General features: G+C 58.5%; 1 protein-coding gene across 1 annotated transcript in view; it reads left to right on the forward strand.

Moving 5' to 3' along the window:
• Positions 1-22,517, forward strand: part of Sbk1 (SH3 domain binding kinase 1) — a 50,588-nt gene extending 28,071 nt beyond the window's left edge. Inside the window, exons 2-4 of the mRNA XM_026392090.2 lie at positions 16,647-16,879; positions 18,074-18,276; positions 19,024-22,517. Of these exons, the coding sequence (XP_026247875.2) occupies positions 16,654-16,879; positions 18,074-18,276; positions 19,024-19,857 (1,263 nt within the window). The 5' untranslated portion in view covers positions 16,647-16,653 and the 3' untranslated portion in view covers positions 19,858-22,517. The remainder of the gene's footprint in view (positions 1-16,646; positions 16,880-18,073; positions 18,277-19,023) is intronic.
• The last annotated feature ends 3,016 nt before the right edge of the window (positions 22,518-25,533 follow it).

Raw genomic sequence — 25,533 nt, forward strand, 5'->3', positions numbered from 1 at the left:
GACAGTAAACCCAAGTTCCTCCTTTCTCCTGACCTCCAAAACACCCAGGGCCAAACCTAGGATTGGGTCAGTGTGTCCTGGACAGCCCAGAGGCCATTCCAGGTTCTTGCTTTAGATTTCCAGTCTGCAAAGCATCCACGGTCCCCGCCCTCAGTGTGGTCCTGAACCCCAGGCCCTGCAACTCCTGGGGAAGTGAGGTGTCCCCGGAGGTTGTACCCTGAAATTCTGAATGGGAGATCTTCAGCAGGGGCTGGCCGATGCCAGAGAACACTCTGGGCTGCTGGGATCCCCCAGTCTCCTCGCTGGGAGCCCTCTGCAGGCAGGCATTGGCTCCAAACCCAGTCGATAGGTGAGCACACTGAGTCTCAGGATGCAGGACCCTGGGTACCGGGGCCCCCCAGTAGCTCCTTTGTTTATTGATTCATTTGGACCTTTAGCTGGTGTGTGTGCACTGAGTCGGGCCCTTTGTCAGGTCTCCTGAACTCTCCTGAGCTGTTCCTGTTCTTGATCAGACCCCCAAGCTGTTGTCGGCTTGCCCCCGGCCACACTTAGTTGGACCGTTAAGGTGGCCCTGGTCATTGCCAGCTGATCAGTTCCAGACCCTAAACCTGAGGCACCTGACCCCCAGCTTCTGCAGAATTGGAGACCCTGAGCCTGAGCCCTTGATGCCTCTTCTCCCCCTTCACCACACCAGGTCCCTGCCTCCCCGCCCCACACACCTGCTGCTGGCATGGCCCTGGGGGGAAAGGTGAGACCCTGGAGGAGGGGAGGACAGGGACTGCTTCAGGCCCAACTTCTTGTAGCCCCTCCTGAAAGTTCAAGGACAGCTGAGGGGACAGCTGAGGCAGCCACCCTCAGCACAGACTGGGGAGTGGCAGCTGCCCTCAAGACTGTGTGACCTTGGGCAAGCATGTGGCATTTCCCAGAGAGGGTGACAGAGGGCAAGCCACTCTCTCTGCAGCCAGCAGGGCAGCTGTGGATAGGAGTTGGATCGTGAGAAGTGTCCAGGTGTGTCCTAACCATCCGGGAAGGAGTTCACATGCCCTGGCAGGTTGGGACCACACACTCACAGGAAGGGAGTGGACCCAGAGTGGAGAGTGGAGTCATTGACCAGGGGGAGACATTAGGCCAGAGGAGGACCGTGGTGTCCAATCTGCAGTGACCCCCCACTGAGTCCAGGCCTCTGAAGTCTGGCCCTAAACCACCTCACTCCCCAGCCTGCTCTCTCCTGGCCCATCTGCTCCGGGTTTTCTAATCATCTTCCGCTGTCCCATGCTGCCCCCCGACCCCGGGCCTAGAGCCCCACTCTAGAATGGCCTGGGAGCAGCTTCTGCCTCCACCTCCCCTTTTGACCTGACCTGGCCTGGCGCATCCTGTAGAGATGAATGTGAATGGTTGGTGGCTTGGTGGCTTGGAGACTGTGGCGTGTGTCTGCGTGCGCTATGGAAGTTCCTCAGCACATCTGGGCTGTGACCTCCGGGGGACAGGGCTGTCTGGTCCCCATCACATTGGCCTTGTCAAACCCAGAGCCCAGCATATGACCCAGCACGTGTTGTCACATACAGCTCAAGAACGGGGCGGGGTGGTGGCCCAGTGGCAGAGCGCTTGCCTAGCATGTGGGAGCCCTGGGTTCCATCTTCAGCACCACGTAGAAATAAATAAAGTAAAGGTCCACTGACAACTAAAAAAAAAAAAAAAAATACAGCTTATAGAAGCGTTTTGTCGATCTGGTGTATTGACATGTTTACAGTTGCTGTCGGTGCAAAAAAAAAACAGTTGGAAGGTCTCATATTCAAATACTGACTCAGGTCCGCTGGAAGAATCAGGTGAGGTGGCAGCCCTACGCCGGAGCCGAGGAATGGCCACCTTGTTTGGACAGGGCACATGCCCCTGCAGCTTGCCCTAGGACCCCCCTGGCCTGTTTGCTCATTGATGTGACCTCCTGGCCACTGCTACTGGCATCCAGGGCTGAAGGCCCAGGGAAGAGGCTAGAAAAATGTTTGCTCAGCAGGGGACCTTCTGTGTGTCTCTGCACGTGTGTGTTCCCGGCCTCCCCTGCGCAGGCTGGAAGATGCAGAGAGCGGTGGCCATCCGGGGTCTTTAGGGCTCAGAGGTGAAGTGGGCATGAGCCTGGACACTCTGGTCCCATCTCTGTCACACACTGCCACCCTGTGCTAGAGGCATCCAGTCATCTAAATCTGTTGTTACTCTGCCACTTGCCCAGGAGCAAAAGTCCAAGGTTCTAGACCCAGGACCTGCCAAGGATTCTCAGGAAGGCTTCCTGCCAGGCCTCAGTTTACCCCTCGGTCCAGAGAACATTAGGCTGACGTTTCCCTGCCTGTAAGCCTCCTCCTTGCTCTCACTTTGTAAGACTGAGGTCTGGGATTCAGGCAGAAGGGTGCGTGGATGCAGCAGTCACTCAGAAACCCAACATTCCCTAAACGTTAATGAAACTGATGGGTGTTGCCAAGTAGATGGGCCAGGGGCCAGCACTGGGCCCCAGCCACTGGGCATGGCCCTGGAAGGAAGTGTGCCATCTTTCTGGATACAGGTCTACAGCAGCCTGAGGTCAAAGTAGATGGCAGAGCACCATGGTTGAGAGCGCGGACTCTGGATTCTGCCTAGGTTTGTACCTCATTTGGTTGCTGTGTGACCTTCAGCAAGTCACTTAACCTCTCTGGGCCTCAGTTTACTTATGTGTAAGACAGGGATAATACTAACCATATAGGGTCATCTGGGGGATTAAGTGAATGAAATCATGAAAAGGGCCTAGGACAGGGTCTGCCCTAGAAAATGTGCCCAGGAACTGTTGGCAGTTTTTCAAAGGGGCATTGGTGAGAGGGTGGGTAAGCCTTGGTGGCTATGCTTCCCTGGGCTGGTCCCAGGAAGTGAAAGGCTGTTGGTGCTGTCCCAAGACAGGACAGGCGTCTTTGGAAGGTAGTAATTTGTGGCGCTTAAGAACACCTCACCCCTGCTCCGAGGTGCACAGGGTAGGGTGGGCTCAGGGCTGAGGGTCCGGGGGGCTCTCTGAACCTTGCCTTGGAGCTCAGCCTGAGGAGCAGGGTTCTGGGTAAGGCTCTCTGCACCCCGGCCTCTGCTGTCCAGCCAACGCCTGCGGGTGGTCGGTGACTGCCGGAGGCCTCTGCCCCAGGCGGGTGGCTCAGGGCCAGAGCCAGGACCAGCACCTCCTGCAGGCCCCAGGCATCCCTCGCCGGCTCCATCTGGGTCTCAGGAAATGGCAGCAGCTGGACCTGGAAGCCACCTCTCCTGCCCACCCCCCGCGCTCCATCCACACCATGACTTGGCCACATATGAGACAGGACTCTCCAGACCCCTCTCAGCCCCTCCTGGGGACCATGTCACCCTTGGGCTGGAAGGAGGCAGTGAAGAGTTCACCCCGCCAAGTGCACCCGGCGGCCAGGCACGGGGTGTCATCTTCTCGTTTGGCCCCAGGCACTGCACTCCTAGCCCTGAGCAGGACTCTGAGCCCAGCTCTGCCACTCCAATCCAAGCCAGGCACCGTGAGGCACGCCTATAATCCCAGCAGCTTGGGAGGCTGAGGCAGGAGGATCATGAGTTCAAAGCCAGCCTCAGCAAATTAGTGAGGCCCTGAGCAACTCAGTGAGACCCTGTCTCTGAATGAAACACAAAATCAGGCTGAGGATATGTCTCAGTGGCCTAGTGTCTCTGAGTTCAATCCCTTGTGCCTCCCCCCAACCCAAAAAAAAAAAAAAAAAAAAAAAAGCAATCCAGACCCAGCTGTGTGGCTTTGGGCAAGGTACCTAACCTCTCTGTGCCTCATACCCCTGTCTATAAAATAGGGGCGATACTAGTACCTGCCTGTAGGGCCATCATGAGGCTTAAGTGAATGAATATTTGTAAAGGGCTGTGAATGGCACCTAGTGTCTCCTGAAGTTCTGCTCTTAGTCCTCAGAAGCCCTGGGCAGAGAGGGAGCACCAGCCCCACTTAGAGGCTCCAGGTGAGGGGACGGGGCTTTGTTCAAGTCCCCGTGTCTGCAGTTCAGGGGAGAGTCCCCACCGCTCACACACAGCCCACAACGCATGGCCGTGAGAAGGACCCGGGGGGCCTGGGCTGGGCTGGGCCGCGGTCCTGACCTATTGCCGGGCAGGGAAGGGTCTCCGCTCTCGCTGGATCTTGAGGAGGCTCTGAGTGCGAGGGTTCGAGGCCCAGGTGGGTGTGCTGTGTCTGCCTCCAGCAGTCAGGGGTGGCCCATGGCTGGCTTCAGGAAGGGCTTGCTCAGGCCTGGGATTCAGCGTGCTTCTCACCGAGTGCAAACCAGATCTGTGTCGTGGTCTCCAAGCCCCACATGACAACGGCCTCCCCCTCCCCCTCTGCCCTCTGTGTTACCCCGTTGTCCCTGGCCACCCCTCGGCAGTCCTGCCCCTGAGCACGCCTGTGCGGCCCACCTCCCTGGCTCCCACCGGGAAAGCTCTCCAGCTGTGTGTCCAGGGGCGACAGGCCACCCACTCATGGGGTCCTCCCCTTCCTGCCTGGATCTCCCTCTAGAGTGTCTCCCCACTGACGTTCATCCCTTACCTCCCCCAGGGTCCTGGGGATTGAACCCAGGGGTGCTCTACCACTGAGCTACGACACCAGCCTTTTTTATTATTTTGAGACAGAGTCTCACCAAGTTGCTGAGGCTGGCCTTGAACGGGAGACCCTCCTGCCTCAGCCTTCCGAGTTGCTGGGATGACAGGCCTGTGCCACTGTGCCCAACTCCTCCTCGTCTGCCACCAATCAGGCTCCTTGAGGGCCCGGCTGTTCCTGTGGCTCACTGCTGTCCTCCAGGTCCAAGAACAGTGCCGGGCGGAGCGCTCCGAAGGCGCTCCACCAATACTTACTGAAGGATCTGGAGCCAGCGGATGATCTCTGGGGCCCTTCCTCGCTGTGTGACCCGGGATGCTTACTGAATCTTTCCTTCTCTGGTCTCCGGGGATAAGAAATAGCTTCTCCTAAGTTTGTTGTAGGGTTTAAATGAGTCAAGATGCATAGGAAGCTCCCCCCCCAGTGGCTCAGGAGCACTGGCTGTTACTACCTCTGTCTGAACCTGCGTCCTCACTGTGCTCAGTAACTGATGAGGAAACCGAGGCTCAGGCAATAAGTGATTTGCCCCAGGCCTCATGACCCGGATGGTGGTGTCCCAGCCTGGGCCCCAGCCTGCTGGGCGACAGCATGTCCGTCCACTCCTGTAGGAGCAGGGGGAGGGGCCGAGCCTCCCAGGAGTCCCTGCTCACCCAGCCAAGACCCCTGCCTCGCCAGGCAGTGGTGAGGGACCCCAGCCCCCTGTGCCCTAGCCTGTCCCCCACCAAGGGCCGGGCTGCCCGCCTCCCCCAGGCAGTGAGGCTGGGAGAACCGGGCCCCAGGGCTGCCTCTGCCCCAGGCCCTGGAGCCGGGGAGGATGAGGCCCAAGGCTCCCGCCTCCCCTGGGACCAGAAGAGGTTCTGTAGCCTGTTCAGCTCTGGGTACCAGCTGCAGGCTGGCAGAGTCACAGACTATTAATAGCCACCAAGGCTGTGCCCCAGGGAAGGGGCAGACTGCGCGCCAACTGGGAGGGGAGTGGAAGGAGAGGCTGAGGCTGGAGCCAGACCTGGAGCCTCACCCAGCACAGGGAACCCTGCGGGCCCTGGAGGGAGGGCAGAGAGGAGGAGCAGGCGCCGTCCCGCCAAGGTGACTGGGTCTTGGTACAGTCCCCACTCTGCCTCAGTTTTCTCATCTGGGAAATGGGAGAGGTGGGTCCACTGACCGTCGTTCCTTCCGGCTTGAGTGGGTTCAGGGTGAGGTTTAGGGAGCCTAGATGGCCTCTGTGGACAGGACAGAAAACCGGGCTCACCTGCAGCATCAGCCACAGAACCAGCTCCCCGGCCCCTCCAGGCATCTGCTCAGAACCAGACACTTGGGGACATGCTCCTTTTGTCCTGCGGCGGCCCGCCAGGCTCACTGGGCATGGTCAGCTCCGTCCCACTGCGGGGCAAGCTGGGGCTTAGGCAGGTGGCACAGCCCGCCCAAGGTCACACTGCCAAGAAGGGACAGAGCACGGTTTTCACCTCAGTGGACGACAAGGACGAGACCTGAGAACACCGTCTTCTTCCTTTGAAGCGGAACAGGGTGGTGACAGGGTCTGTACTGTGTCAAAGGACCACGGGGAAGCAGAGTCCCATTTAGAGTCTGGGGGCTCCCCAGGACCCTGTCCTCTGCTGTTGTATATAGAAGGGGACACTGCTGCATGGGGACATTTCTCAGGGAACAGGGTCCTGAGCTTGTAAAGATTCCTGAAAGATAAGAACCACTAAATCAGCTCATTTCATAGGTTGGAAAATGGAAGAGAGATGGCCAGGGCTCCCAGGGGACCAGTGGCCGAGGCCCAAGCCTGGCTAAGCACCTCATAAGCCTCCTTCAGGGCCCAGAGGGCCTGGCTCTGGGTCCCCCTCTCCCTAGCAGTGACAGGGGAGTCCACGTGCGGACAGCTGTCTGAACTTCAGTAAACTAACGTGAGGGGCAGGGACATTTTTCGGGGAAAGTGTTAAAGTCAGGTGGTCCCGGAAACCTGGCTTGGGGACTCAGAGAAAGGGCTTCCCCTCCCGAGCTCCACCTGGCCCACTGTGGGTCTTAGGCAGCCGCTGGGCAGGTCACTGTCCTCTGGACCCTCTTGGAAACCTGGTTCTGTGCCTGGGTGCAAGAGCAAATACAACCTCTCCTGTCACTGTCCCCCGGTCTCCTTGCTCCCCAGCCACACCTGGCTCCTTTTACCCCCCAGGCCCTACAGGACTGTCCCTCAGGAAGCGCCTTCCTACAGCACTTCCCTTCACTCCCCGAGATTCGGTTGCCCTGTGGCAGCCCTGGGGCCAGCAGCCAACGCACCAGGCACCACGGTTCCGCCGTCCAGGTGCTTGAGACCTGGTGGGACAAAGAGAAGTCACAGTGGATGCCGCGAGGCAGTGAATTGTGTCAAACATCGGCAAATGGTACATCTACCCGGGGAAAGAGAGCAGGGTGCGGGGTCGGAGGGCAGGAGAGTAGCCCTCGCTGGCAAGGTGTCCCCTGAGAGGGTCCTGGGGGAAGGAGCCAAGCCACACGCTGTCAGGGAAGAGCCTTCTAGGTGGAGGGACCGCCCCACGCAGGACTGGCCGGCTCGGGGACAGCAGGAAGACCCGAGTGCCAAGCACAGGGCCCAGGAGAGTCGGCCCCGGGGCCACCAGGGGCATCAGGAGGACCTTGTAATGGGGCGGGAGCCAGTGGAGGTGCTGAGCTGGCAGTGATGGGGTGCCCCCTGGCTGCTGTGACAAGGGCAGGCTCTGGGGCCAGGGACGGCTGAGAGGCTGGTGGCTCGGACCAGTAGGAGTGAGGGGTGGTGACAGGGTGGGTGCCGCAGGGGCTGAGTGGCTTCGTGAACCCTCGCAAGCGAGAACCCTTCCCCTACGTCAAGGTAGCACTCACCATCTGGAGCTGCCTGACCTCGGGGACAGTGACATGGAGGCCCAGAGAGGATGATGGGGCTGGTGGCCACCGCTGTGTTCCTCCAAGAAGCAGCCCTGCCCTACCTGGGGGTCAGGGGTGCGGGGCACAGCTCCCAGCAGGGGGTCAGGCACCTGCAGGTGTCCCAAACACACTTGCCCTTCAACTCACACCCCTGTTTCTAGAACTTACCATAGAGAGACACCCGTGCACTCGGCAAGACGACTGTGTGCAGGCCACTCATTGTGTGTAGTGAGTAGCAAAGCGTCGGGTGTGACCGGGTGGCTTTCAGTAAAGGTCTGGTTAACTAAATGGCACTGTGCCCAGACGTGGCCTTCCAGCCACCGTCCCGACTTCCAGTCCTCCAGTCCCTCGCCTGCTCCTCATCCTCTAGGGCCTCTTGCACTTGGAGGCTGGGCCTGCCCGGGCGCTGTCCACGCCTGTGGTGCTGAACGCAGTGGGGCGGGAGGGGGACCTGGGGCTGGGAACCGGAGACCAAGACCTAAGAGTCGGAGCTCTGCTGCTCATGCACGGATTGACTGGGGGCGAGTTGCCTAACCCCTCTGAGCCTCAGTGTCCTTGTCTGTAAAATGGGGTTGCAGTGACTATGAAATTGGCAACATTAATGGTGACATTCACGCTGTCATCTTAGAGACAGCAGCCTAGAGGTTAAGCTGCCGGGTGTGAGTGATGGGCGCTGGGTGTGAACCTTGGCTCTGTGGCTCCCTGGACGGGATGATCTCAGTTAAGGGTGCCTCAGTTTCCTCATCTGTAATTTGGGGGTAAGATGTCACGAATATGTCATGGGATGGTGTCAGGATGAGTTCATTTACCTGAGGCGCTGGGTACTCTACAGGGCTTCCCTGAGCGTTAGCTACCTGTCACTTTCCTGTCTCTGGCTGTCACCAACCGTCTCAGCCCTGCCAGCCTTTCTGTGCACAGTGACCGGTGCCACTCACAGCTGCTCCCGTCTGTGCTGTGCAGGGGGCTGAACTGGGCTACCAGAGGGGACGGCGCCTTGCCCTGTGGCGCCCTGGCTTCTCGCTCAGCCCTACCACTGACTTTCTAAGTGACTGTGAGCAAAGCATGCTCCCTCTGGCCCTCAGCCTCTGCGCCTGTGAAATGGACCCAGCGGTCCTTCCTGCCACCCGTGGAGAAATAATTATGTGCCCTCAGGGTCACATTCTGAAAAGCCAAGATGTAAAAAGTGACAACTTCCCAAACACTCACAGAATGATTCAGCCCGCGTTTGTCCCATCCTGGCCCAGGGCTGGGGATGGCTGGCTGATGGCGGCAGGGGCTCACTCTCCAGGAGCTCCTGGGCCTCTTGCTGGACTGTACGGACGCTTTTCTGGACTCTTTAGGTGGGGGGGGGGGTCTCAAACTAACTCCAACAGGCTTCATTAAGCCAAAAAGGAAATAGACCGATTCGTGAAAGAAATGTTCAGGGGTGTGACTGGCTCAAAGTCACCAGGAGTCCTGCACCTTTCATCTCCTCGTGTCTCTTTGCTGCCTCGGGGTCAGGCAGACTCATCCGCTCATGGTGCTAGACAGTCCCCAGCAGCTGTGCCCTCCAGCTGTACAGCTCAGGGCGAGAGGGCACCTCTGTGCTGAGACCTGTAGCCAAAGTCCTAGCACTTGACCCTGGTGGGTCACCTCTGGTCACAGGTCCATCTCTGGCAGACATGGATCTCTGGTTTGGCGAGGCCGAGGTCAGCCCCATGCCTGAAGCCAGAGTGGAGGCGACCCTCCTGAACCACATGGGCAGAGAGAGGGCCATCCAAAGAAAGGGGGGCTCTGGCTGAGCGGAAGGAGACAGACCGTGCTCACTCAAGAAGTCACTGAAGGGACACCGTGGTGCACTCCTGTCATCCCAGCCGCTCCGGAGGCTGAGGCGGGAGGATTGCGAGTTCAAAGCCAGCCTCAGCAAAAGGGAGAAGCGCCCAGCAACTCAGGGAGTCCCTGTCTCCAAATAAAATGCAAAATAGGGCTGGAATGTGGCTCAGGGGTCAAGTGCCCCTGAGTTCAATCCCTGGTACCCCCAAAAGAAAAGAAACCATTGAAAATGCGTGTCGAGGCCAGGACTGGGCCAGATCTGCTCTTAAGACAAGTTATTTGACGAGCAGGATCACAGCCAGGAACCTGGAGGCAGGTGAGAGAGGAGGACGGAGGTGTAGAGGGCGCAGCTCCTGCCGCTCGAGGTACAGGGACCAACGGGGATGCAGGCGAAATCACAGGCCCCTTGGTGCCGACTCCACCAGCACACGGCTGCTTCTTCAGGACCTTTTAATAATAATACTAACCAGAGAAGGGAGGCGACCCACCCAGGACAAGGGTCCAGCCCATGGCATCCTCCCCACCTGGCCCCTGTTAGGGTGCCCTCAGCACCTGCCCATTCCAGGCCCCTGGGGGAGGGGACCTGGGCATGGAACAGGGGATCAGAGGATCCTAGTGTGAGAATCAGCAGGACCTGGCTGGATCACTCGGTCCAGCCAACCCCCCAACCGAGTCCCCAGCAGATGGGCTCCCAGCCTCTGCTTCTCCACCCCCGTGATGGGTAACGCACATCCTTCCTGTAGCGTCTTATTTTGAGTCACTCTGCCCGGGTCTGCCTTCAGGAGCCTCACAGGACACGGAGCGTGACAGCCTGGGATCAGCAGCCTGAGTTCAAATCACAGCTCTGCTAACTACAAACTTTTGGGCAAACTACTTAGCCCCTCTGTGCCTCAGTAGCGGTCCTAGGCCACTTAGGGCCACTGCAAAGTACCACAGACGGGGTAACGAATCATGAGCAGCAGTTTATCTCTCACAATGCTGGAGGCTCAGAAGTCCAAGGTCAAGGTGCTGGCGTCTGACAAGGGCCTTCTTGCCGAGCCATCTCATGGTGGAAGGCAGCAGGACAAGAGAGAGAGGCCAAGTGGGGGCTGGACTCAGCGTTCATAAGGAACCCATCCCCAGAGTCATGGCATGAGCCCCTTCATGAGGACACAGCCATTGTGTCCTAACCAGTTCTTGCGATCCCACCCCTTAATTAAATATCAACATGGATTCTAAAGGGGACACTGAAGCCACAGCAGAACCAGAGATAGCCACAGCCAGCTTCTACCTCCCAGGACAGTGATCCTGAAGTGACGTGGCCCAGCGTGGTGAGCACGGCACCCGGCACATGGTACACGCTCAGTAAATATGTGGCCAGTGTTATTCTCCCACAAAGCGGGGGAATGGCAGGCTCTCTTCTCGACAGACTCGTCACTCCCACTCACTCCTACAGTTGGATTCTTGTCACTTGGCCGCAGTGTTGTCACTATCCGGGGTAACCTCTGGCTAGGTTCCAGGCATCTGAACACATGGAAGTTCAGAGCTTAGCTCTGCGTCCTGGCTACACAGCCCCTGAACTGGAGCCGCACCAGTTGCTGTGATAAGTCAGCCCAGGTTGCAGCCTGACAGCAGAAGTTCGCTTCTCGTTGTCAGAATAAAGCAGACAGGAACCCTGGCCCGCAGGTGAAGTCACAGGGGCACCTGGGTGCCTGAGACCCCAGCACGTGGCTGCCTTCCACAGGGTCTTGGAAGAATGGTACTAACCCAGGGAAGTGAGGTGCCCCGTCCAGGAACAAGGGTCCTCCTGATGCCTGGGCCCCTCCTTCCTGGGGCCCCATCACCCTTTAGGGTTTTGGAGTGTCTGCACCAGGCCAGGAGACTAGAGCAGGCTTTGAATCTGGACAAGCCCCAGATTAGGGGTGACACACCTCACTTTGGTTTATATTCCCAGGGGGAAACAGACCTCACGGCCACACCTGGATGCAAAGGAGGCTGAGGATGTGGCTTCCTGTGGGACAGCCACTTTCCAACAGTGACTTTGTACTGCAGGAGGGGAAACAAGTTTGGCGCCCGGTGGCTGTCCTCCATGGCAAATCCTCAACCTTCATCTGGAAAACAGAGCCACGCTCAGTGTGGCGGGGTCCCCTGGCTCTACAGTGGCTGAAATCACTGAACCGCACGCTCTTGATGCACGGCTTTGTCATGTAGAGTTTATCCCTCCATGAAGCTTTTCTCAGAAAACACAGGACGTTTCCTGTCCCCTTCCCACGGTTCTTGTGAGGACTCAATGAGGGGAGTTCTGCCCAGCTGGCAGCGCTCCCTTTGTGCGCACGCGTGTTCCAGAGTCTGCGCGCACGTGTATTTGCGTGCGTCTGTGTGTGTCCGTGTGTGCCTGGGGACATGCCTGTGTGTCCGTGTGTGCCTGGGGACATGCCTGTGTGTCCGTGTGTGTCCACGCGTGGTGGGGGCAGGGCTTCAAGGCAGGCCTGAGTCGAGTGTAGCTTCGCAGGGTGACACCAGCCCCAGCTGCCTGCCAACAGGAAGTGGTGGGCGGTTCAGTCTCGCTTCTCTCCTGGGAAACCCTCCCCCACCACGGTGGCCTTCCCAGCATATGGCAGAGCCACCCTTGCTGCGTTAAAGAGGGGCCCCACCTGCTCTCAGCCACTCAGAAGGGAGATGGAGGGCCTCCCTTGGGGCCAGGGAGGACACACCCTTGAGGTGCATGGCCCAAGGAGGTCCCCAGGGGCTGCAGAGTGAGCCTGAGTGTGGATGGATGTGGCAGCCACTACGCGGAGGGGACTGAGGTCAGCAGAGGCCACAGCTGCCCTTCTAGTTGCTGCAGTGACATAAGCACTTGAGGATCCAATCCCCCCAGCGCTGGCGCACGCCTGGCGGCCTTCCCGCCTGCTGCCACTCAGATGTCCCTGCTTCACTCGGGGCCTGGGGTTCTCATCTGGAAAAGGAGCAGAGCAGCTGGCGCCTGTGCAGCCCGAGCCCGAGCCCGGTGCCCAGTGCCAGGCAGGTTCTGCAGGGCCGCCCGGAGGGCGGGGCTTTCCTGGCTGAGACCCCGCCCCCCCTCTGCTCCCAAGGGATCTGGGGGAGATGAGCCCAGCATTCTGGAAGATACGGTGGGTCAAGTGCCAGCCTGGAGCCAGGCTCAGGACTGGCTGTGTGACCTCGGGTGCAGGACTTAGTCACTCTGCACCTCATCTGTGTTCTAAAGTGACGGTGTTATCAATGATACTTACCCTACCCAGGCGCAGTGGCCCAGGCCTGTAATCCCAGTGACTCTGAAGGCTGAGGCAGGAGGATGCCTCAGCAACTTAGCAAGACCCTGTCTCAAAATTAAACATAAAAAAAAAGGGCTGAGGATGTGGCTCAGTGGTAGAGCACCCCTAGGTTCAATCCCCAGTACCACAAAGATAAATTAATTAATTAAATTAAAATTTTTTTTAAAAAAAACCTACCCTGGAGGATATTGGGAATCAGGCCAGGTAGCCCCTGGCCCTGTAGCAAGAGGGACAGTTAGTGCTGGTTTCCTTCACCATATGGATATGTGAACTGGGGACCAGAGGAGGAGTGGGACCCACTGAAGGTCACCCAGCCAAAGTGTGGCACACGTTGGATCAAGGCTGCGGAGCCTTGAGGCCCGTGATGTTTCTGTCACTGCCACTGTGCCTCCTAAGTCACATGTGTGGTAACTGGGTCAGAGGCAGCGAGTACCTGGGCAATGACGTGGTGGCCGTGGTGGCCGGGACAGGCGTGTGGATCGATTCCTTGTGGAAAACAGCCTGAGGGACAGGCAGGAGGGGGCAACGTGGGGACCCCCCAAACCGGGCCCTCTGGGAAGTTCCTGGCCTGATGGACAGGGGCGTTGTCCAGACACACCCCCTCCCCACAGGGTCAGCAGAGTCCATGAGAAAGGGACAGGGTGCAGGATCCTGGTGCTCACAGAAGTGGGAACTGGCACCTTCCGGGCATCAGGGAAGCTTCCCAGAGGAACGAGGCCTGAGTGGCCAGGGAAGTGACAGAGGTGGCTTTGCAGCGCTGGCAGAGACTGGCTGGGGCCACAGAGGCTATAGGCGAAGAGCAAGGGCTGAACCCAGGTCAGCTTGGAGGACAAAGGGGCAGGGGCAAGCCAGGTAGCCAGCAGTCCCTGGTGTGAGCAGGGAAGGCGTGTGGCCACTTGCAGCTGCCAGTCAAGCGCCCAGGGGATGCAGAAGCAGTCCAAAGCCACTGGGCTGAAACCTGGGGGGTGGGGGCATTGCACACTTGTGTACACATGTGCCTGCACTCACAGGGACTGTCCACCTCAGCCCTGGGGAGTCTACACATGTCGGGACCAGGTCAGGAGAGCAGCCCAGCATCTCCCCGACACCATCCACAGAAAGGGCCAAGAGAGCAGGGCATAGTGGCACACACCTACAATCCTAGCAACTTGGGAGGCTGAGGCAGGAGGATGACAAATTTGAGGCCAGCCTCAGCAACTAGGGAGATCCCTAGACTGGGGATGTAGCTCCGTGCAGAGCCCTTGCGTAGCATGCAGGAGCCACTGGGTTCCATCCCCAGTACCACACACACACAGAGGCCAGGGGCTTGGGACACACTGGCCTGAGGACACCCACACAAAAATAACCACAGCATTCCCTGCTGGCACCAAGCCAGCCCAGGCAGTTTCTCAACTCGGTCCTCGTCACCAGGTAGTGGATGTTTGCTGGGGTTGGAAGAAGTGATCTCTGGCTGCCCAGACACCAATGAGGGAGCAGCATGGGGAAACAGCACCCCCTATGGCCCAGCTGTGGCTACTGCAAAAAGACCCAGAGCCATGCAGCCTAGAGCTGGGACCTCCTGGACGCCTGGTTCCATCAAGATCTGAGAGCAGAGGAAGGGGAGGCAGGACTTGGTTTCCGGAGGTCTATGCCGTTCCTCCCTCCAGGGGTTTCTAAAAGGAGCTCACCGGACTGCAGACTAGACCTGAGGGCGACCATGTGGCATTTCAGATGAAGTCCCCAGCACACATTCTGATCAAAGTAAACTAGGAGAGAAACGGCCCTAGCTGGGGAGGGAAGGGGCTGTTTGAGCCCGGTCCCCGAGCAGAGCTGGCTCATGAATGGAGGGAGCGAATCCTGAAGGTAGAAGTCAAGCTGGGGGAGGGCTCCCTGCGCCCCAGCCAACCGGGAGGATGGTGCAGATGGAGCTCCGCTTGGGGCTGGTGGGAGGCCAGGAAGCTCGGTCCTGATGTTCCTCCTCCTTGCGAAGTGGGAGGCTGGGTCGTGAGAGGGAAGAGGAAGAGGCTTTGGGCCTGGGAGGGAGCCTCTGGGCCCGGGGGAGGGTGCTGGGCTCCTGAAGAGTGGCCCCTCCCTGCAAATGCTGCTCATAATCATATGGGCATCAGGCTGGGCACTTAGGGAGCGCTTACTGTACACCAGGTACCAGGTGCTTCATGTCTACCATTTTACTTGATCCTAACAGCTTAGCTAATAAGTGCCGTGGTCACATCCTTTTTTTTTTTTTTTTTTTTTAAAGAGTGAGAGAGGAGAGAGAGAATTTTTAATATTTATTTTTTAGTTATTGGCGGACACAACATCTTTGTTGGTATGTGGTGCTGAGGATCGAACTCGGGCCGCACGCCTGCCAGGCGAGCGCACTACAGCTTGAGCCACATCTCCAGCCCCTCACATCCTTTTTGTAGAGGAGGAAATCAAAGCCCAGAGACGTGAACTAACCTGCCCATCATATCCAGAGAGCAAGCGACAGATTTAGGACTCAAACCCAGGCTGTCTGACTCCAAATCTGTGCTTTCTCCCAGATGGAGCGATGGTGCTTGTCCTTCAGGGAGCAGAGGACTGGGGGGCTGGGAGTGCGGGGTGAGGCCTCTGGGATTAGAAGTAACAGGGAACCAGGCCAGGGCAGAGGGAGGTGCGCCAGGAAGGCAGCTGATAGAGGGCGGGTACTGGCCCCCACGGCTGATGCGCGCATGCATGCACACCTTCATGCAAGCTCCGGGAAAAGGCCCAGCCCTCCCTACTTTGCACGCAAGAAATGAAGGTCCCAGAGTGGACACCTAGAAGACAAGGATGGGGCGGGGCAGGAGCTTATAAAGGGGCAAAAGCAAACTCTTGGGGCGATGGGCTTGTTCGTTATCTTGATCACAGTGGCGGTTTCATGAATATGGATCTGTCACGACTCGTCAGATCCTGGGGTTTGGATAGGTGTAGTGATGTGCCTCCGACACGCCTCGACAGACCGCAGGAAAACTAAGTGAAGTAAATAACGGGAAGATAAAGGCCAGGATTGGGCATGAGCTCCCTGTCCCCCTCTTGAGTTTGCTGTCACCCACTTGGAGCCTTTCAGTCAGGTCTCCTGTCCCCAGGCCTGGACTTACCCCCTGTGACACCCTGCTCCCCCCCACCCCAATACTCACAGTTAGATTCAAGGACACTGGTCTACTTGGGGACAAACACGGTGGCCGTGAGGGGTGGGTCCAGGAGGACTGCCCCAGGTTGTGTGGACAACAAAGGAGTCTCAGGCGGTGACTGGAAGGGAGGACGGGGTCTTTGTCCCAGCCTCCAGGGACGGGGTAGGGTGCAGCCTTGGGACCACAACTGTGTTGTGCCGGAGCAGGATTGCGTTGTCATCTGTTGGGGGAGGTCTAGGCAGTGCTGTGTGTGGCCGTGTCCTGCCAGAGCCGGGGCAAGGCCATGTGGCGAAGGCACTGGATGCCGCAGTCCCCCCTCAGGCCTGCCCTTCATCCATCCCAGCCTTGTCCTCCCACAGCCCACGTCCCCTTTGATCATCATATATAATTTATGTTTTCTCTGTTTATTGTCCCTTCTCCCTGGGACATAAGCACCGAAGAGCAGGGATTTGTGTGTCGGGTGGGTTCTGCGTCCCAGGGTTTCGATGCCCGCCTGACAGCACTTGCTTCATATCTGGGGCTGGGGCCTGGATGAGGCTCAGTGAGAGCTGAGCTTGCACACAGTCCTGGTTTGATCCCATCTCCTGAGAAAGCAAAGCACAAGGCAAATTTATGAATGAGCACACGCACCTGAGGTTGACATGGCCCTGTCTGTGTGACATAAATGTGTGTCTTGCCTGGCACTGGGTGGATGACAGCAGCAGACCAATGGGCCAGGGGTGCACAAGTGTTAAGGAGCCATAGGGATTGGCTCCAGCCTGACCAGGAAGCTTCTGGAAGGTGATGTGACAGAGATGCTTGATGCCCCCTTGTGGTCATCTTGGGCATAGCATGGGGCCCAGGAGTGTTTCCTGGGTGCAGGGGAGGTGGCAGGTAGGTGGAGAAGGGGGACCTGGTCTGATGTCACTCTTCACACTGAACCCCCCCACACAACAGGGAGAAGATGAGCGTGGGCTGCCCAGAGCCCGACCCGCCGCACTCCCTGCCCTGCTGTGGGCCAGGGACCACCCCAGGCCCAGGCACAGGTGTGCCTCTCCTGACCGAAGACATGCAGGCACTGACCCTCCGCACACTGGCTGCCAGCGATGTCACCAAGCACTACGAACTTGTCCGGGAGCTGGGCAAAGGCACCTATGGGAAAGTCGACCTGGTGGCCTACAAGGGCACGGGTGAGTGTCCGCAGGGTGGCCGTTAGTAAGGTTGGTGGGGAGCTAGGAGGCAGAGACCGTGGTCCTGGTGGAGGGGACAGGAACTGAAGCGGCCCAGAGAGGAGACCGAGCAGATGGGACAAGGAGGACTCGGGGCAGAGTTCCAGGCTGGAGGGCAGGCCATTTGGGGGCCATCTGGGGGCCATTTGGTACAGCCAAGGGGATGTACCCAGGGACCTCAGGAGTTCGGGGGAGAGGACGGGGATACAGTTGCACTTGGGGAGTTGGTGATGTGGTGATGGCTAGCCCTAGGGAGGTGGACGGAGAGTGAGGGGTCCTTGGGAGTCGGGTACCATGGTCAGAAGGTGAGGTCAGTGTGACCATCGCCATTTCTCCAGGGGGACACTGAGACCCGCACTTAGCCAAGGTTGTGCAGTTAGAGGTCTCAAACCTGGATGGCACCCAGTTGCCAGCCCCAGAGCCATCTCGCTTAGCCCCCACCTCACAGCAGTGCCCGCCCAGAGGGCACACAGCCAGGGCCGGGTCTCTGTGCCCACTGAGGGCAGCAGGAGTAGTACTGGACATGGGTCCCTGATCACTGCTTACTTGCTATGTGACAAGTGACCACCTTCCTATGCCTCCATTCCCTCATTTAGAAAACAGGGCTAGCGCTCCCCTCCTAGGGTCAGTATGAAGCATGAGTCGTGAATGTGAGGTGCTGTCACAGGAGGTGCTCTGTGGACACACGTGTGTGCACCTGGGAGGGCACACGTGTCTGTCCAGGCACAGTGTCAGGGGCCTTTGTCTTTCAGTGTCATATTGTCTTTGTTCACCCATTTAACAAATCTTTGCTGAGCAACTACTCTGTGCTGGACTCAGGGACGCAGCAGCTGACAAGGCAGTTTCCTGTGCTCGAGGAGCCATGCTCTGGCTGGGAAAAGAGATGCCACAAATAAGTATACAGCATGGCCGCAAAACAGGAGAGCAGGGGCGGGAGGCTGCACTCCTGAGCACCTGAGCAAGGCCTGCTGTGTGGCCACAGGCAAGTCCATTCCCCTCTCTGGGCCTGTTTCCCATCTACAGGACAGGGCCCATCATGCCTGCTAGAGCCCTGGTGGGCCTTGTTGCTGGACAGGCTGTGCAGACAGGTATGGGAATGTGGCAGGTGCAAGGTACAGGGAGAGGCCTCACCATTGTCACCATGGCCCCCACCAGGCACAAAAATGGCACTGAAGTTTGTGAACAAGAGCAAAACGAAGCTAAAGAACTTCCTGCGGGAGGTGAGCATCACCAACAGCCTCTCGTCCAGCCCCTTCATCATCAAGGCCTTCGACGTGGTCTTTGAGACCGAGGACTGCTACGTCTTCGCCCAGGAGTACGCGCCTGCTGGGGACCTGTTTGACATCATCCCTCCCCAGGTACCTGGGGTGGTGGCATAGAGAGGGGAAATGGTCTTCAGGGTCCCTAGAGTGTGAGACTAGGAGTCAGATGGTTGAATCAACAAGCATTTATTGAGTGCCTACTGTATGTCAGTCTCTATTTGGAGAGCTGCGGGAGAGAAAGGTCCTGCCGCTGTCCTAGTGAAACCTGCCCCTGGTAAGCCAGATGACGACAGGCGAGCACCCGGGAGGAGACAGCCGGGCCATGGGCTCAAGTCCAGCGGCACCTTGCTCAGGAGCTGCTCAAAGTGGGAGGTGTCAGGTCCACCTGGAAAGGAGGCGACCCTGGGGCAGAGAGAGTGAGGAAGACCCCAGGATAGACTCTGCTGTGCCAAGTGCTGGTGGAGGAGGCCTCCCGGAGCCTCAGTGTCCTTTAGGGGAAGTGGACATAGGAGCCACCAAGGATTTAACAGACCCCCATCTGAAAAGGGGCTTAGGGCAGCACCTGGTCTGCACCTGGGGCTCAGTCTGGGATTGCCACCCTCTATTGAGTAGGGTGGGGGATGACAGCCACCCCTCCAGACATGGGATGGAAAAGTGCCTGCTGCCATGGGGGAGGGTGGCTGGCACCAGGACCTGGGGCAGTCACAGGAGAGAGGCAATGTCCAGTTAGAGGCAGCCAGAGGGCAGCAGCCCCAGGGCAGGGCCTGAGGGAGGAGGAGAAGGTGGGGTGGGGACAGGCGTGCCTGGTCACCACTTAGCTTGGCTCTCCTGCCTGGCTGGCAGGTTGGGCTCCCCGAGGACACGGTGAAGCGCTGCGTGCAGCAGCTGGGCCTGGCGCTGGACTTCATGCACGGGCGGCAGCTGGTGCACCGCGACATCAAGCCTGAGAACGTGCTGCTGTTCGATCGCGAGTGTCGCCGGGTGAAGCTGGCCGACTTCGGGATGACGCGCCGCGTGGGCTGCCGCGTGAAGCGCGTGAGCGGCACGATCCCCTACACGGCGCCCGAGGTGTGCCAGGCGGGCCGCGCCGACGGCTTCGCGGTGGACACGGGCGTGGACGTGTGGGCCTTCGGCGTGCTCATCTTCTGCGTGCTCACCGGCAACTTCCCGTGGGAGGCGGCGTCGGGCGCCGACGCCTTCTTCGAGGAGTTCGTGCGCTGGCAGCGCGGCCGCCTGCCCGGGCTGCCGTCGCAGTGGCGCCGCTTCACGGAGCCGGCGCTGCGCATGTTCCAGCGCCTGCTGGCCCTGGAGCCCGAGCGCCGCGGGCCGGCCAAGGAGGTCTTCCGCTTCCTCAAGCACGAGCTCACGTCCGAGCTGCGGCGGCGGCCCTCGCACCGAGCGCGCAAGCCGCCTGGCCCCGGGGACCGCCTGCCCAACGCGGGGCCGCTGCGCCTCGAGGCGCCTGGGCCGCTCAAGCGCACGGTGCTGACCGAGAGCGGCAGCGGCTCGCGGCCCGCGCCCCCCGCTGTCGGTCCAGTGCCGGTGCCCGTGCCCGTGCCCGTTCCGGTGCCTGAGGCTGGCCTGGCGCCCCCGGGGCCCCCCGGCAGGACCGATGGCCGCCCGGACAAGAGCAAAGGGCAGGTGGTGCTGGCCACGGCCATCGAGATCTGCGTCTGAGCCGGCCCCGCCGCTCTCGGGCCAGGGCGCCGAGCACGCAGCCGGGCGGCTGGGGAGCAGCCCTCGGTCCGCACTGAGCCGGTTCTGCCAGGCGGCGGGATATGGAGCAGCCGCTGCGGCGGCGGGAGGGAGTAGCAGTAGAGTAGGCGGCCCAGGCACCCGGCCAGTCCAGCGGGCGGGTGATAGAGCCACCAGGAGACCGCGGGGCCCTGCCCGTGGGCCTCGGCCCAGGGAGCCAAACCCCACAGACTCGAGGATTCAGAGGCCCCGACACCAGAGCCAGGGAGCTTGCGGGCCAGACTCCCCCACACCTCCCTGAGCCCTGGGAACCCTACAAGTTGCTCCTGGCCCTTTGCACACCCTGGTAGATTATCCCACAGTCCCCGCCCTTCTGGCCACTCCACTCTGTCCCCATTGCACCCTGGGCACAGAAAGGGACTGAAGGGTAGGGCTGAGACTGGGCGCGAGTCCTGGTGGGAAGGAGGAGGGCATCCAGCAGAGGGCAGGCATATCCTGCCCTTTTCCTGGGAGGCTGGAGGGAGAGGCCAAGCCCCTGGAAAATGTAGCACAAGTCTGGATGTCACATATGTGCGGGCACAGGCCCCAAGAATCTAGTGGTGACCCTACACCCCCATTCTGCTGATAAGAACCCTGAGCCCAGGAGGGGAGACATTGCCCTGGCCACAGAGCCACTGAGGTGGTGCTCTGGTAGTCCTTCCCCTCTCCCTATTCCCGAAATTACTGTCCTTACACCTCTGGGGGACAGAAGGGCTCCAGGGCAGGGGTCTCAGGGGCCGCCGCATCCTCAAGGGCAGGGGAGCCCAGGGCAGGTCCAGCTCCCTCTGCAGGGGCACCTGCCGCCTGCCCCAGAACCCTCTCCCAGATCCTCCCAGTCCTCGGGCTCCACCCGGACACTCAGCAGGGACCCCAGGGGCAGCGAGTTAGTTTGGAACAGTCATTTCTCCTGGGCTGCTGCTGGGGTCAGGCTGACCCCACCCCCACCTCCGTCGTCCCCGGAGAAGGCAGGGGTAGGAGGGCACCTGTGGGCATGCGGGAGGGCGTGGAAGCCCTCGAGGGTAAGTGACTGGTGTGTGCGGGTGTGTGGAGCACATGTGTGGGATGCCCTGTGCTTCCCGGTGACTGTGCAGCCAGACGCCTCCGCACCCCTGCCTCCTCGCCAGGCAGCTGTCAAGAGGGTGGCCAGGCCTGCATCTTGACCACACCCCTCAGGGAATCCAGCCAGGAGGCACCTGCAGGCTGGTCCGGGCCCCTGGGTGGCAGACCCAAGAGGAAAGGAGCCCGCCTCAGCCAGCTCCCCGCGACCCGCCCTCTGTGGAGGCTGGGCCCGCAATCACCTCAACGTGGGTGAGGCTGCTCCCGCCGCCTGGCAGTGCCCTGCCCACCAGCCACGGCTGCCTCTACCAGGGTTCCTCCTGGGGTTCTGGAGCATTTGAGGGGACTCCTTGATAGGCCAGGCCTGTGACAGGGGACACCAACCACCCTCTGGCCTGGAGCCCCCACATCTCCACCCACCCCCTCAGTCCCACCACGCAAAAGGGCTATCGGTCCCCTGCCCTGCCCAGTTTACAATCAGCGTGTGTCGTCCAGGGCCCGGCCCCTCCCCAATGCGCCCGATCCTCGAGACCCCTCTCCCAGAGGGCATGGGGCCCACCTCCGCCAGGTAAGTAGCAAACCCCCCGCCACATCTCAGAGAAGGCCCCGTCACTGCCCGGCCACCTGGGCCGTCCAGGCCCTCTGTCCCAGCAGCCACTTCTCCTTTTGCCTTAGGCCTCTCGACAGCCTGATCTCCTGCAATAACAAGGATGCGAGACTCCAGTCCTCGTCCCCGCCAGACGCCCTCTCCCTCTCTGTTGAGATCCTGTGGGGAGTGTCCTCCCTTGTCGTACTAGTACCTAGGATGTTAGAGCTGGGGGGGACCGTAGCTGTGTAGCCCAGTCCCCTCTGTCTTCAGCGGCAGCAACCCGCCTGACCCTGAGCAGGACTGGAACTGGGCCAGGACTCGGTTCCTGTTGCCGCCGCCGCTGCTGCTGCTACTGTCTCTGTTGGTCGGGTTGGGACCCTTTGCCCCTTAGGAGAGGTGTTGGTCACAGATGTTTACCTCAGTTTATGTCATTGTTGAAGAAACAAACAAAAAATAGCAAAAAATTAATAACACCGTAGACATGGAGACTTAGAAGACAAAAAAAAAAAATCACAAAAAAAACCCTCCCCCTTGCGGTTCCTCTGTGAAGGTACAATGTGTACGTGTGTGTGCGCACCTGTGGGGGTCTCTGACCCACCCCGGGGCAGGCCAGGGCGTCCCCGGCCTCTGTCCAAGCCCCTGTGTCTCCCACACTGCCCCCGTCCTTCGGTGCTTCCCAGAGGCCCCTCTGAGCTGGCCTGTGGGGTGTGGGGAGCCCCATGGATGGGAGGTGGGGCCACGGGCCAGCTGGAGGGTCCCCCACCAGGTCCGCTGAACAGAGCCCCCAGGCTGGTAGCATTCAAGCCTGGCTTGGGACCTGGGGCAGGGTCCTGGGTGGAACCAGAGCCCCAGACTCATGTCTTGCCCCCGCGAACCCCCAATATGTGTTTGTAAATACTCTGGCACCCTTTGGCCCTGAGAAAGTTTTTAAATGTGTTATCTACTTCTCTTATCATGACAATTGCTATAAAATAAACAAAAGTTTAGAAAAATTATCCCTGGGTGGCTGCGTTGTCTCGACTGCAGGGTGGCAAGGGACACAAAGGGCCTCTCGAGGTGGCATTTCCAGACTGGGGGCTGCTACCCCAGGCCAGGGCTCAAGGGTGGGGGCACTGAGGACCTGACTCTGGGGAGGGGCAGGGAATCGTCCCTAGCCTGGTGTCCAGCTTCAACCTGGAACCTTCAGACGGGGCAGGAAACAGGCCAAAGTCCTGAAGAACAGAGCCGGCCAGTTCATCTGGCCACCACTCAGAGATCATTTATTGAGCACCTTTGGTAAACTGGCTCCAGACAGAGCAGTGAGCAGGGCCCCCGGGCTTGGAAAGCAGCCATCTAAGGATGGAGATGGACGTTACCCAATCACAAGGCCAGGCCCTGAAGCTCATCAGGTTTGGAACCGTCAGGAATACTGGCTAAAGACAGTTAGTTCTCTGGACCTTAGGTCACACGGGGGGTGGGAAGCTCAATGGGCAGCAGACGTGGCCAAAAGCCTAAGGAGGTTCTGAAGCCGGGGAAGTGGGTGGCTAAGGGAGTTACGTGAGTCAACGTCCACTCAAGGAAGCACGGGCTAATTATCTATTGTGTCAACAGAGCAGCTCTGGATGCAGCCCACCACCAGAGCCTGTCGCAATGGCCTCTTTGGCTCACAGTTCTCTCTCTGGAGTCCCCCACAAGCTCTTCACGGGACAGCAGCCAGAGTGGTTCTTACTTATTAAAAGACCCGTCGCTCCGTCAGAACCCTCCGATAGCTCTCCACATCAAAGCCCAGGTCTTCTCAGGGATCCCCAGGATCCCACAGGGTAGAAGGCCCTGCTGCCTTCCAGCCTCATCCGGGCTCCTTTCCCAGTACCACCTGCCTCCATGTTGGCCTTTCGATGTTCCCAGGACAGCCAAGCATGGCCTCACCTGAGGGCCTTGACCTTCAACTTGGACTCTCCCACCCTCCCTCCCTTCGGGTCCCTGCCCAAAGGTTCAAAGGATCTGGGGCTGCGGGTCCTTATTGACTTCATCACACACCGTGCAGCCAACACCACCACCGCCAAGCCACATATTGTCATCCCTATCTCCTCGCTAGGACGCAAGCTACGTAAGAGCAGAGACAGGACTTGGCAAACGGCTACTCCCCACCACCCCATCGATGCCTGGTACAGGGCCTGGCGCATGATGGATGGGCACTTTGCCACAAGTAATCAAATCAATGAACGAATACCCAACACTGTTTTCAGAGAGCAACAGACAGAGAGGCAATCCACGCCGGTCATCCCAGCAGCTCGGGAGGCTGAGGCAGGAGGATGGTGAGTTCAAAGCCAGCCTCAGCAGCTTAGCAAGACCCTAAGCAACTCAGCAAGACCCTGTCTCTAATAAAATATCTAAAAATAAAAGAGCTGGGGATGTGGCTCACTGGTGAAGTGCCCCTGGGTTCAAACCTCTGTACCAAAAAATAAAAAATAAAATGAAGTTTCCTTTTAAAGAAGAAAACAGACATTAAATCAGTTACATAATGATCTGTGGAATGGGGGAGGAGAGAGAAAAAGAAAAAGAGAAGGAAAAGGAAAAAAGAAAAAATACCACTCAGACCAGATCAGAAGCTAGAGGACTGCTACCCAAGAATTGGACCTTACGATATGTTAAAGAAAAACTCCTTCATTCCAAAATGTCTGCCACTGTCCTGCAGTAGTAAGGACAGACACCTGCGGACAATTGTCCCTTTACAACAGATTGGAGGGTGGAGAGGAAATCTACAAATGCAAACAGTACAGCAGGTTCCCCAGCTTGGTGAACAAATCATCACCTCTTTAGGACTCTCAATGTGTCCAAAAACGCGAGAATTAACCACTAGAGGGCCTGGGTCTCCTGTTGAACAGCTTCTGTGTCTGCCACTCTGGTATCATCCCCACACATAGCCTTCCACACCTAGCCTTTGCCCTCCCACCCCATGTTAATGGCTTGACAGGAGGGGTTTGCAGCTCCATCCACACACTGTAACGACAGGAGACAAATTTCCTGTGTGCTCCTGGGACTTTTCATTTAGGCTGGGTCCCCTCCTCTAGATCATGGCCAGTTCCCTCTTGCATGAGTTCAGTGTCCTTTTCTGTCTGTGGTCTCCAGTCTGGACTAAGTCAGTCCCTCAAAACTCCCAGTACCATTGAGCTTCAGAAGGAAAAAGAATTGTGGTCTGGATTCCTTTTTTCCCAAGATGCTCCTTGAGCTCTATGCAAATTTTCCCCATAAGTAATCCAAGACAAGGGATATTGGAAGGAGCAACCTGGAAGGTCCCGTTCAGCCTTTGGCTCGCACAATAGAAGCCTCCTCAACTTAGATTTACATCAGTGAGGGGGAGTCCCCGAACGGCACCTCCCTCTCCCAGAAATGCCAAGACTATATACCATCTAGTGCCTGGTTTAGGATGGAAACGTGGGCGGAAGAAAAGTAATTTAGAGGTATTTACTGGCAGCTGAGGGAAGGAGATTGTTCATCACCCAACCTTGAGTTAGCGGAGCTTTGGAGCAATCAGGAATCCGGGGGTTTCCATTTGGAGCCAAAAAAGGGCAAAAAGAGGAGAGTGACTTCCGAAGCCAAGCACATTAGTGACAGTCAAGAAAAAGACTAGGCACTGCCTGAGCCAGGAGAGGGGGACCCCACCTCGGGGATCCTCGAGATCACGAAGGACTTGATTTTCCTTGGTATGTAGTAAGGGCAGACTCCAGACATTTTATTCTGACCTTAAAGGAAAAGGGGAGGGGCGCTTCTGGAAGTGGCGGATTTGGGATTATAGTTCATTACAATTACAGTATGGACCATGAGATGCCACGAATACTATAAGATGCGGCTAGGTGTGTGACTTAGTGGTGCAGCACTTGTTTACCACGTTCAAGACCCTGAGTTCAATTCCCAGCACCTAATTATAATAATAAAAAAACATGTAGTGGATATCCACTAATTTTGTCGATTTCGCATTTTAAATGCATGAAAAA

This window comes from Urocitellus parryii, chromosome 9, assembly GCF_045843805.1.
Source record: "Urocitellus parryii isolate mUroPar1 chromosome 9, mUroPar1.hap1, whole genome shotgun sequence".
Lineage (NCBI taxonomy): Eukaryota > Metazoa > Chordata > Mammalia > Rodentia > Sciuridae > Urocitellus > Urocitellus parryii.